This window comes from Mauremys mutica, chromosome 3 (genome assembly GCF_020497125.1).
Source record: "Mauremys mutica isolate MM-2020 ecotype Southern chromosome 3, ASM2049712v1, whole genome shotgun sequence".
In the NCBI taxonomy this organism is placed as follows: domain Eukaryota; kingdom Metazoa; phylum Chordata; order Testudines; family Geoemydidae; genus Mauremys; species Mauremys mutica.
Genome location: NC_059074.1, coordinates 70010676 through 70023276, shown reverse-complemented (window position 1 = coordinate 70023276; position 12601 = coordinate 70010676). Strand labels below are relative to the sequence as shown.

Here is a 12601-nt window from a genome sequence, read left to right as displayed (position 1 = left end):
TCCTCGCCAGACACAAGCCAGCAAGTTCAGCCACCCAATCGAGCCTCTCCAAGTTTGCCGAGAGAGGCAGCTGGGAGTAGGCCCCCCACCCACCCTTCGCTGCCGCTAGCACTGGCTGGTGAACCACTATCAGGAGCACAGCATGAGGAGCCACCTCCACTGCTCAGCCAGGGAATGAGGCACAGGTTTTCCCTCTTGGAGATCTCCCAGTAGATGTGGTGCACCAGACCTGCTGTCTCCTCGTTGCTCTGGGTGTTGATGTCCCACAGCACCAGCAACACAAGTATTGTATTGTATTATTTATTTTAACTTTGTTAGTCATCTTCAGTTACATCTTGTATATCAGTTTTTTTCCTTGTCTTTACATTACACATGAATCACGATTAGGTGTTTAATTAGACTACTTGATACTTTAGGTGCTTTCTTACTTTGTGCTTCTTTAAATATTTTAGATATTACTTTCATAATGTATTTATGTAATTTAAATATATAATTCAAAATAAATTCTACAGCTTATATTTAGGCTCACAATTTGCTTAATACTGGTGCTGTAACTGGAAAAAAAAAAGTTAACTAGATCAAGCAATGCCACAACTTGCGCATAATCGGTTCTAATGTGTTATCAATAGGCTAAAACGTAGTGTCATAAATCTCAACCATTCCTTTCTAGGCAGGCCATTGACTGTTCTGCCCTGGGGCCCGGAATACAAATAAGTAACTGGTTTAACTCTTTATTTTGTAGCTTCTATTTATCTGTGAGAAAAGAGTCCGAAACAAAATTGGTGGATGGGACTGGCCATAGACCTCACTACAGCCTTCGTACACTTTGCAGGGCTTTGAGATTTGCAGCATCTAATCCGTGTAAAAACATACAGCGCTCACTGTATGAGGTAATGATCTTTTTGTGTGATTTTGTTCCTAAGTGTGTGTTCAATACAAAATCTATCTGGATAAAGGAATACAAAGAAAATCATATTTTCTAAGGGCATCAGATATCAAACAAATACCTGAAAAATAAAGCTTAAATAAATTTTCACTTCACAATAGAAAATAACTTTATTCTTGTAGGGCTTTTGCTTGGGCTTCCTGACACAGCTTGACAGAGTTTCTCACCCGATAGTTCAGAAGCTAATTTGCCAGCATATTGTCTCTGGCAACATCAAAAGCCTCCTTAAGCAGGTAAGAACTTCTGAATATTTTGGGATGTTTGTTGTTGTCAGGAAGATTGGTTTTATATGAATTTTCCCGTGTTGATCATGCTTTAGTAATTTTAAAAGTTCTCAAATACTAAAAATTTAAACTTTAGACTATTGGTTGTTTCTGATCAAATGTTTTTTCATTTAACTTGAACTATATGGTTTAAGCATGATGATTTCTTATCTGACTTGTTCTTTCATCTGAAAACATTGAAAGGATGTGGAGAACTTGCATATGGCTGAATCTTGCCAAATTTCAGAGAATAACCAGACCAACTTCAGTGGTGGTGACTCTAATTCTGAAGTAGAGATGCTGTTGTTTTTGTTTTGTTTTGTTTTTGACATAAGGGGCAGTACACATTGGTATGGAAAAGGCTTGTGCTCTGATGAAGCAAAAATCTGAGCTTCATCTTGAAGAGGGAAAACCCAGGTTGATTCTTGGAGCACAGAGTGAACTTGCAGGGCTGAAACACAAAATATTGTCATTTAAAACATGAATAGTTCTTTCTTGACTTTTTGGGCTTCATTGCTTGCCAGAATAGGCCCTATTGTAGCACTGCTTGGTGATTTCAATTTAGACCTTCAGAGGAAAGTGGTGAATGAATAGGCTATTTTGAATGTTCCTATACAGGGATTAAATTCCTTAGAGAGATGTTTTTATGCTAGAAATTAACTCTCCAGTAATGATGAACTAAAAATAAGTAACCCTCTTAGTTCAAGAAACTCCTACAAGTCACTTTTCAAAATAGCATGTCACATTAAAGCCCAGAACTGGGAGTCAGGGGAACTGGGGTTCTGTTCACAGCTCTGCACAGATTCTTGACTTCAGACTAGTTACCTTTTCTTCCTTGGATTCGACATCTATAAAATTGGGATAATACATACCTCACATGAGTTTTGAAGATTAAGCTAATGTCTGTAAATTGTTTTTATGGAAGATGCTATAGTAGTGCAAAAATAGCTGCTGCTGTTAGAAAACAATCTGAAACACATTTGTACAATCTGTTATTTCTATACTGTTTTTCAGCCACTACCAGAGCCCCAAGGAGGAAGAGCTGTACAGATAGAAGGTTACTGGATTTCAGTAGGGGATAAGGAACCTGTGATAGATGAGACTTACGTACTAACTTCTTCTGTTAAACTTAATCTGAAAGACATTGTCAGAGTTGTGTCTGCAGGGTATGTTTACATTTTTGTGTCAGAATACAAAATTAAAAAGACAACATACAATTCTGTAATTAAGGTAGATGTATAATGAGATTGCCTACCTCTATTATATTTCTACTTCTAGTATATTTCTATCACCCACTCAACTTTAATGTTGCCCCTTAAATCTTAATAGATTAAAATATGTATTAACATTTTTAAAAAATGATGAGACACTTCTTCTGAGAGGAATAATTATCCTTCATGACTGACCTGCAGAAAGCCCACTGTAGGAATTGCAGGCTGAGCTACAAGAATGACTTTTGACCAGTAGCTAGCAGTTGTGGGGAGTGTGTGCATGTCACTTGTTCCCAGCATTCTAAGACAAGAGCATAAGTACAGTAGAACCTCAGAGTTACGAACTGACCAGTCAACCACACACCTCATTTGGAACAAGAAGTACGCAATCAGGCAGCAGCAGAGACCCAAAAAAAAGCAAATATGGTACAGTACTGTGTTAAACATAAACTACTAAAAAATAAAGGGAAAGCAGCAGTTTTCTTCTGCATGGTAAAGTTTCAAAGCTGTATTAAGTCAATGTTCAGTTGTAAACTTTTGAAATAACCACCATAACGTTTTGTTCAGAGTTACGAACAGTGTTTGTAACTCTGAGGTTCTATTGTAGTCCAGTTATCTGCATGCTTGAGAGGATATGAAATCAACTTTTCTTTTGTTGTCCTTAAACAGCCTAAAATTTGTCATGTACAGTCCCACCTAAGCCCTTTAAAGCTTGGTATAAAAATGGTTTCAGTGCTGATTTAGACCAGCCTCTGATTTCACAAGTGATGACAGAGGCAGCACGGTATAGTAGTCAGCATATGGGAATAAAGGTATTTTAGATTGTGTCCTGTCTTTGACACTGACTGGCTATGTGACTTGGGTGAGTAACATAAATGAGACTTTGAAAGACTAAAGTGTAGTCTCTTGATAATCTGTTTCACGAGGCTCTGAACATTTCAAACAGTACAGATGAGTTACTTCCTTTTCATATACATATAGGATATTTTGCTAAGCCAACCTAAAATACTGCTTTTAAAATACTGTCTTTGCTAATTCTTGAAGGACTCATCCACTGCTGATTCAAGGAGAGACATCAGTTGGTAAAACTAGTTTAATTCGCTGGTTGGCTGCAGCTAGTGGGAACCACTGTGTGCGGATTAACAATCACGAACATACTGACATCCAGGAGTACATTGGCTGTTATACATCAGACGCTTCTGGGAAGCTGATGTTTAAGGAAGGTGAGGTTATCACTTATCACATTTACCTTTAATTCCCTTCCATTTTACATGTTACGCAGAGATGAAAAAAGCTTTTCCTTTCTCTGGTCATGGTTGCGTCAATGCAAATATGAGCTTTCATGCCATGTTAGTTCAGTTGTGCAGGTCTCTGGTTATCATGTTAAAGGGTTTCCTTTGTTCTTCCATCTCTTGTTCTTTGGTCCATTGCACTGACAGAGGGGAGAGCTAAAGGGTTTAACAGCTTCAGTGCTGTTGCACATCTTGCTGTGGGTTAATTTTATTTTAATCTGAAGTAAAACTGGCTGCAAGGATTACTTGCTTTTGCAAGGTTTTTTTGTACATTTTCATGCAGATTACCATAAAGGTTTAATCAGAACCTTTTGTATTCCATCACAGGTGTCCTTATTGATGCTATGAGAAAGGGCTACTGGATTATCCTCGATGAACTGAATTTGGCTCCTACGGATGTTCTGGAGGCACTCAACAGACTGCTGGATGATAACAGAGAGCTGTTCATAACAGAGACACAAGAAGTTGTCAGGGCACACCCTCGATTTATGCTGTTTGCTACACAGAATCCGCCAGGACTGTATGGGGGCAGGAAGGTTTGTCGATCTCGCTCCTCTTGCTTTCGGTTATTATTACATTAGGAAGAAAGCTTCACCATACTATTATTTTAGGGTTGTAGAGAGCTGTGGCACAGAAACTTTCTCACACATATCCGAGAACAATATGAAGGTGTAAAGGAGTTAGCGGAAAGGAAGATGGCTTTGTAGCCAAGGCACTGGACTGCTTGCCTATGTGAGATTGGGCAAGTCACTTAGGCTATATCTACACTGCAACTGGGAGTGTGATTCCCGGCACCCATAGACAGATGCGCACTAGCTCAGCTTGGATGAGCGTGCAGCGGGTTGGGGTAGCCACCCGAATCCAAGCCCTCCTGACCCCCTGGGTCCAAGCTGGGGCAGCTAGCTCAAGGTGAGCTGGTGTGAGTGAGTCTGTCTGCCTGCACTGGGAATTGCACCTTCCAGCTGCAGTGTAGACATACCCGTAGTCTCTCAATGCCTAAGTTGCCATCTGCAAAATGTTGTGAAGATACATTAATCTTTATAAGGTGCTCAAATACTAGGGCTGTGAATGCCATAGAAAAGCCTGTGTGTAACTAAAACAGTGGTTCTCAAACTTATTTGATCGTGGCCCCCCTTCTTTGTGTCTATAGTAGTAAGCCCCATACCTCCCTCAGGTGCCCAGCCAGCAGCCACTGCTCTCTGGCCACCCAGATCTGAATGTGCACAATAAGTTTTTTTTTCTTTTTTTTTCTCCCCCTCCTCCCCCCAAAGTTTCTCCCACCCTCAGTTTGAGAACCCCTATTCTAGAAAGAGATCTAGCCTGTCAGCCTAGGTAGAAGGAACTTTTCTGAGTTTTGAAATTGTTTCCTCAACAAGAATATATAGTAGTTCCAATAGTTTTTAATTTAAAAATAGTCTGGCGTGTCTATTGTAGAGACCAAATGCTGATATGATCTACACCTAAAAATTCTGTGTGCCTTGACTGACTAGCGCATCACACTTGTGGATGAATATGAGAAAACTGGCTTCCTTTCTCTTCCTTGTAAATGAAGCTTAAGAACTATTGCATTTCATGAACAGCGCACACGTGTGCACTTTTTCTGAAGTTCAGTATTGGGTGCAACTGGCTGAGAGATGCCAGAGAAGAATTTGGCAGAGTGAGTAGGCAAATAATAAAATTCTTCTGCTATTTGGTGGCCTTTACAAGAGAAGTGAAGTTGGAGAGTAGTGTTCAGTTTCAGCCTTTATTCAGACTTGCTAGTCAGAGGACACACCAAGAATTTTTAAGAGCAGGTCAGTAGCGTCTCTGGTGAATGTTAAAGCTCCAGTTCAGCAAAGCTATTAAGCACACTTTTAAGCACTTTGTTGAATCAGAGCCTAAGTAATTAAATGTAATTTGGTCTGACTGGTTATTTGGTTGTCCCAGACTGCTGGAGAATAGACCCTTTGCATCTTTAATGTCCGTTTTGGAAGTTTAAGCACAGTCCTATCTATTCCTTCTCCCATTGGATTTTAGCCACTAACCCATCAGGGTAGCTCAGCTTCCTTTGGCTGTACGTGCAGGATGTAGTTTACAAGGATTAAAAGGGTAAAGCAAAGTTCAGAAATACCATTCCAAAATGTACATTTTAGGTGTTGTCCAGAGCCTTCAGGAACCGTTTTGTGGAGCTGCATTTTGATGAACTGCCAAGTGCTGAGCTAGAAACAATCCTTCACAAGCGATGCAGTCTGCCACCTTCTTACTGCAGTAAACTCGTCAAAGTCATGCTGAATCTGCAGGTATTGGTGTCTTTTTTCCCTTTTTAATATAGAAGTAAAATTAAGGCCTTTAAAAAAATATTGTATGACTTAACAATGGAGAAATTAATTTAAAATATCCAAGTTTGCTGGCTTAAGTGCACCCTTTCAGTTTGAGTTTTTGTTTAAGAGCAAAAACAAGTCCAGTGGCTACCAGTGCCTCATTTGGGGATTTTTGTTTAAATACTTAAAAAAAATATTATGTGCCCTCATTTTTCTAGATCTTAGGTGCTGAAATAGATCGTTGTGAACAGCCATTTAGCACTGGCTACTTACCAAAATATATTTCTTCTTTAAAAATAAATGCAATAATAAAAACTGGAGGTACCTCTGGCCTGGTCTACACTACGCATTTAAACCGAATTTAGCAGCGTTAAACCGAATTAACCCTGCACCCGTCCACACAACGAAGCCCTTTATATCGATATAAAGGGCTCTTTAAACCGATTTCTGTACTCCTCCCCGACGAGGGGAGTAGCGCTGAAATCGGTATTGCCATATCGGATTAGGGTTAGTGTGGCCACAATTCGACAGTATTGGCCTCCGGGTGGTATCCCACAGTGCACCATTGTGACCACTCTGGAAAGCAGTCTGAACTCAGATGCACTGGCCAGGTTGACAGGAAAAGCCTCGTGAACTTTTGAATTTCATTTCCTGTTTGCCCAGCGTGGAGCTCTGATCAGCACGGGTGGCGATGCAGTCCCAAATCCAAAAAGAGCTCCAGCATGGACCGTACAGGAGATACTGGATCTGATTGCTATATGGGGAGACAAATCTGTTCTATCAGAGCTCTGTTACAGAAGACAAAATGACAAAGCATTTGAAAAAATCTCCAGGCTATGATAGACAGAGGCCACAGCAGGGACTCAGCACAGTGCTGCGTGACAAGCGTAACGGAAAGCCAAAGAATCAAATGGACGCTCATGGAGGGAGGGAGGGAGGGGAGACTGAGGACTCCAGCTATCCCACAGTCCCCGCAGTCTCCGAAAAGCATTTGCATTCTTTGCTGAGCTCCCAATGCCTGAAGGGTCAAAAACATTTTCCAGGGTGGTTCAAGGTATATCTCGTCAATTTACACCCCCCCCGCCATGAAAGAAAAGAGAAAAAAAATCGTTTCTTGCCTTTTTTCAATGTCACCGTATGTCTACTGCATGCTGCTGGTAGACGCGGTGCTGAACAGCAGCATCCCCTCCCCTTCCTTTCCTGATGGCAGACGGTACAAAATGGTGGAAAACCATCCTCATCATCCTGTGAGTGCTCCTGGCTGGCCTCGGTGAGGTCGGCTGGGGGCACCTGGGTAAAAATGGGAATGACTCCTGGTTATTCCCAGCATATGGTACAAAAGGCTTGGTAACCGTCCTCATCATAGCAGCTGGAGGCTAAGCTCCATCAGCCCCCACCCCCCTTCATGTCTAAAGAAAAGATTCTGTACTCCCTGGACTATCATAGCAGCGGGAAGCTGCGCTCCTCTTCCTCCCACCCTTTAATGTCCTGCCTGGACTATCATAACAGCTGGAGGCTGCCTCCCCCTCATTTTATCTCGCTAAAAAGTCAGTGTTTCTTATTCCTGCATTCCTTATTACTTCATCACACAAATGGGGGGACACTCCCACAGTAGCCCAGGAGGGTTGGGGGAGGAGGGAAACAACGGGTGGGGTTGTTGCAGGGGCACCCCCTAGAATGGCATGCAGCTCATCATTTCTGCGGGATATCTGGGGCTCTGACACAGAGCAGCTGTGCTCTGTGGTTCTCTAGTACACTTGCCCAATATTCTAGGCAGGACTAACTCTATTTTTAGACAAAACATAAAGAAGGGAATGACCCGGGGAGTCATTCCCATTTTTGTCCATGCGCCACCGGCCGACCTCAGCGAGGCCAGCCAGGAGCACCCATGACAGCAGCAGATGGTACAAAGGATTGATAACCGTCATCGCCAATTTCCAAATGCGAACGGTGCAAAATGACTGATAACCATCATCTCATCGCCAATTTACAATGGCAGATGGTGCAATAGGGATGGTAACCGTCTCTGCTACCTTGCAAAGGCAAATGAATGCTGCTGTGTAGCACTGCAGTACCGCCTCTGTCAGCAGCATCCAGTACACATATGGTGACAGTGACAAAAGGCAAAACAGGCTCCATGGTTGCCATGCTATGGCGTCTGCCAGGGCAATCCAGGGGGAAAAGGGCGCAAAATGATTGTCTGCCGTTGCTTTCTGGGAGGAAGGATTGAGTGACGACATTTACCCAGAATCACCCGCGACACTGTTTTTGCACCATCATGCACTGGGATCTCAACCCAGAATTCCAGTGGGTAGGGGAGACTGCGGGAACTATGGGATAGCTACAGGATAACTACCCACAGTGCAACGCTCCGGAAATCGACTCTAGCCTCGGTACAGGGACGCACACCGCCGAATTAATGTGCTTAGTGTGACCGCGTGCACTCGACTTTATACAATCTGTTTTAAAAAACCAGTTTCTGTAAAATTGGAATAATCCCATAGTGTAGACATACCCTCTTTCTTCCTTCTGTCTAGACTTGAATGTACTTAGACCTTTTTACTGTATTGGAATAAAGTGAAAACTATATTCCAGTTATCAAATGAGAGGAAATGTGAGACTGGGATTAGGAATTTATTAGGTTTTCGTTTGAATGAGGAATACATATTCAATTTTAACTGTCCTCTTTGCTCACTTGGTAGTCTTATCGCAGAGGTTCAACAGTGTTTGCTGGGAAGCATGGTTTCATTACTCTTCGAGATCTGTTTCGTTGGGCTGAAAGATACAGATTGGCAGAACAGACAGAGAAGGATTATGACTGGCTTCAGCATTTAGCAAACGATGGTGGGTCTTTGCGCTTGTTCTTCGTGATAGTTCATTTTTTTAAAAGAACTAATATAAACATTTTTCCAATCCCATTTTTCAAATACAAACTTTTGTCCCTCGTTACTGAGCAGTAATATTCTGTGATGGAGTATACCCCTTGTATTCAAACCCTACACACTATTGTAATAATCTCTGTACAAAGTATACCCTGTAAAGTGTCATTTGAAACCTCATGATTTGCTGGTCAGTATTGTCCTGGCAAAATGTGTGTGGAAACATTGTATGTGTCGTTATAAGATTCCACTCTTTGATGTTATGAACACATGTTCCAAACCCCACAGCCCTGCCCAGGAAGAAGTCAGGTCTGTCCTTAACAAAGGAAGGAATGTGCGCTTGACTTAATTTGCATTTAAGCAGTAAACAGAATCATCACTTAGGGAAAGAAAACAAAGGAAGTTCGAATAGGAGGAAGTATAATCTTGGCGTGATGGCAAAACTTGGACAAATCCCAGAGTCACCAATCTTTTCCTCCATTCAGGGAGCCCTCAGCTGTAACAAATTATGTCCTGCATAAGAGCAGCCGTATTGGGTCAGACCAAAGTTCCATCTAGCCCAGTATCCTGTCTTCTGACAGTGGCCAATTCCAAGTGTCCCAGAGGGAATGAACAGAACAGGCAATCATCAAGTGATGATCCATCCCCTGTTGCTCATTCCAGCTTCTGGCAAACAGAGGCTAGGTACACCATCCCTGCTCATCCTGGCTGATAGCCATTGATGGACCTATCCTCCATGCATAAAAGGCAACAGACTTCATTGAAGAGTATCTACCACTTTTGAAAGGCTATCTGAGGTTCATAATATTCCTGAGGACAAAAAAGTACTCTCACTGATTGCACAGCTGTAAATGTATTTAATAGTCTGAATTTTAAAAAGCTGCTTTTCAAAGGTTTCAAATTATTCTTGGAGTGTATAGGTTGAAATTTAGAAATCTCAAGAAAAGTGATGGTATGAGTCATAGTGAATATGCCTATAAGACGTGTGACCTAATGAGAAAATGGGAAAAGGGGAAGGGAGATAAGGATTTTAGCCATTGTTTGATCTCTTTGCTCAAGAACATTTCCTCATGAGAGGAACTCATGAGATTTGGAATAGTTTATGGGATAAATCTTTAAAATCTGTAAGAAATGGCCACCCTGGCTCATTCCTTTGTGCAAACCCCAATGTCCAGTGAGCGCAGGCCAGAGAAGGAGGGATGCAAACCCAGTGTAAAGGGTGATCCCGTTTTACCCCTCGGAAAAAAGGAAGGTGTTTGGGAGCCCAGGCAGTCTGCCCCCCGCTCCCGAATCGTTCCCCTCCTGGAAACTCGCATCACAAACCTCCTGAGCAGGAGGAGAGTCCAAGAAGATGTTTCTAGTGTAACTCCACTGAGCACCTGAGAAATCAATGCCCCAAGATGAGCTCACCTGATGAGTTTTGTGAGGACTGACCCTGTGGGGGTCGATGTGGAATTTATTAAGGTTGCCAGAGTAAATAACAAAGAGTACCCGGTGGGGGAGGGGGAGGGAAAGACACTGGAGCCCAGATCGCTCTGGTCAAGGGATGCATGGTCCAAAAAACTGAAATGTTACCTGATGAAAAAGTGGTGGGAGGACATATAATTCCTGTACCTTTCGCCAAGATGAATATGGAATAGAAAGGTTTAGAAAGTGTCTTTACAGTAGTGGTGCTGGGTAGAATCCCCATTGAAATACTTGTCGGGAATGCGATTTTGCGTATGGTTAAGGGTGATTAATTTGGTAACAGAATGATGTCAAAGGGAATATTGTGCTGGATCCTAGAGGGAAGTGGTAATGTCCCAGAAACTGCTGGGAGGGGAGGTCTCTCTAACTTAGTGGTTTTCAAACTTTCTGTATTGGTGACACCTTTCACACTGCAAGCCCTCTGAGTGTGACCCTCCTTATAAATTAAAAACTAGGGGGAGGAGTTTTACAGCTCGTGACACCCAGATTGAGAACCCCTCCTCTAACTCTTCTGCAGCAGAAGGAAACTGTTTCCAGGTGTGGGAGTGGCTGAGGCTGGCTCCTGCATGGCAGAGAAAAGCAGTAAGCCTTCGGGGCCAGCTGGGGAGGAGATAATTCCTGTGACTGAAGAAGTGGTCCCAGATATCAGTTGCCAGCATTTTGCAGTTGAATAAGGGATAGATCCCACTCTAGAGAGTGTCAGACATGTTCAAGAGGAGCTCCAGGAAAGGAAAATGAGGAGATTGTATAGGGAAGCTCCTATGGGGAAAAACCAAAGCCTTGGGCAACCCTATAAGCAGTTGGTTGAGCCCACATAGCACCATGCTATGTGCTAGCACATGATTGTCCTTTTGCTGGTCACTTGGGGGCACAGAGAACCTATGATAGGTTAAGGAAAAATTTATATGGGCCAGGAATACAGAATGATGTGAGGAATTATTGCAGGTCTTGTGAATTAAGTCAAAATTACCCCAGAAAGTTTCCCTGTGCCCCTTGTAATATAAGAGGCATTTCTGAGGGTAACAATGGACATCGTGGGTCCTACCCGAAGCAGAAAGAAATGTATCTTGGTGGTAGTGGATTAGCTCTGACTAAGATTGAGGCAAAATCTGTGGCAAGAGCCATTTTCACTATCTTTAGCAGTGTGTGTTTCCCTAAAGAGATTTTTATCTGACCGTGGGTCAAATTTTATATCTCAGCTCTTCAGTGAGCTATGGAAGTTGTGAGTAATACAACTAAAGGCTACCTCTCATCACCCAGAAACAAATGGTTTGGTGGAAAGATTCAGTGGGACCCTAAAATTTATGTTGGGAGTGACTTACACGCTGGAGGCTGTTTGTGAGCAGTCCAGGCAACAGCAGCAAGGAATTATAAAGGGCATCCCAGGTTACAGGGCAGGGGTCACAGTTACTCATTGGTCTGGATTGTACCCCTGGTATGACACACATTCCACTTTAAAAATCAAAGAAAACACTCTGATTTCTCTTGCCTTATTTACAGGTTTCATGCTTCTGGCAGGCAGAGTCAGGAAACAGGAGGAGGTTGATGTTATTCAAAGTGTCCTTGAAAAGCATTTTAAGAAGAAATTGTATCCCCACTCTCTCTTCTCAGAGGAAAGTGTTAGAAAGTTATTGGGTGAGTTTGCAAAAAGGACTAAATCAAAAGCTTGACGCTTGTGATTAAACTAATCAACTTGTTCTTTGTTGGGCAGTTAAATCATCTACACAGATGTCGGTGATGGAGGGTGAGTTTTGTCATGTTGTCTGGACTCAAGGGATGAGGAGGCTTGCAGTTCTGGTAGGACGAGCCCTGGAGTTTGGCGAACCAGTACTGCTGGTGGGAGACACTGGGTAACTTGTTTTTCTATTACACTAATGAATTGTTCTGTTTGGCCCTGTTCAGCAAGGTCCTTAACTGCATATCTACATTTAAACACGAACAACCTCACTGAAGTCAGTAAAACTACTTATGCTTAAAGAGGGGCCTTGCTTTAATGCCTTGCTGTTTCATGGCCTTTGTGAATCTAAAACTTTCTCAAATGTCAAGTCAGGTTTGTAGCTGCTGTAATACAGAGTTCACTTTTTAGAGTGCTGTGTTCAAGCGCACCTATCTTAGCAAAAGACATTAAAAGTATCTTTTGTGGTTTTGCTTTATTTTATCTAATTTGTACAACTGTGTTATATAAACCTGTTAGGGATGTATTGAAACTGAACTGGAGAGGAGGGGGGCTGAGTTTCATTCAT

The 12601-nt window shown here is 42.3% G+C and overlaps 1 protein-coding gene across 1 annotated transcript in view; it reads left to right on the top strand.

Annotated features, from left to right (window-relative positions):
• Positions 1-12601, top strand: part of MDN1 (midasin AAA ATPase 1) — a 168088-nt gene that overhangs the window by 53070 nt on the left and 102417 nt on the right. The window contains exons 21-29 of the mRNA XM_045010265.1: positions 743-890; positions 1069-1179; positions 2224-2375; positions 3465-3643; positions 4040-4248; positions 5845-5991; positions 8715-8856; positions 11859-11993; positions 12070-12208. Of these exons, the coding sequence (XP_044866200.1) occupies positions 743-890; positions 1069-1179; positions 2224-2375; positions 3465-3643; positions 4040-4248; positions 5845-5991; positions 8715-8856; positions 11859-11993; positions 12070-12208 (1362 nt within the window). The remainder of the gene's footprint in view (positions 1-742; positions 891-1068; positions 1180-2223; positions 2376-3464; positions 3644-4039; positions 4249-5844; positions 5992-8714; positions 8857-11858; positions 11994-12069; positions 12209-12601) is intronic.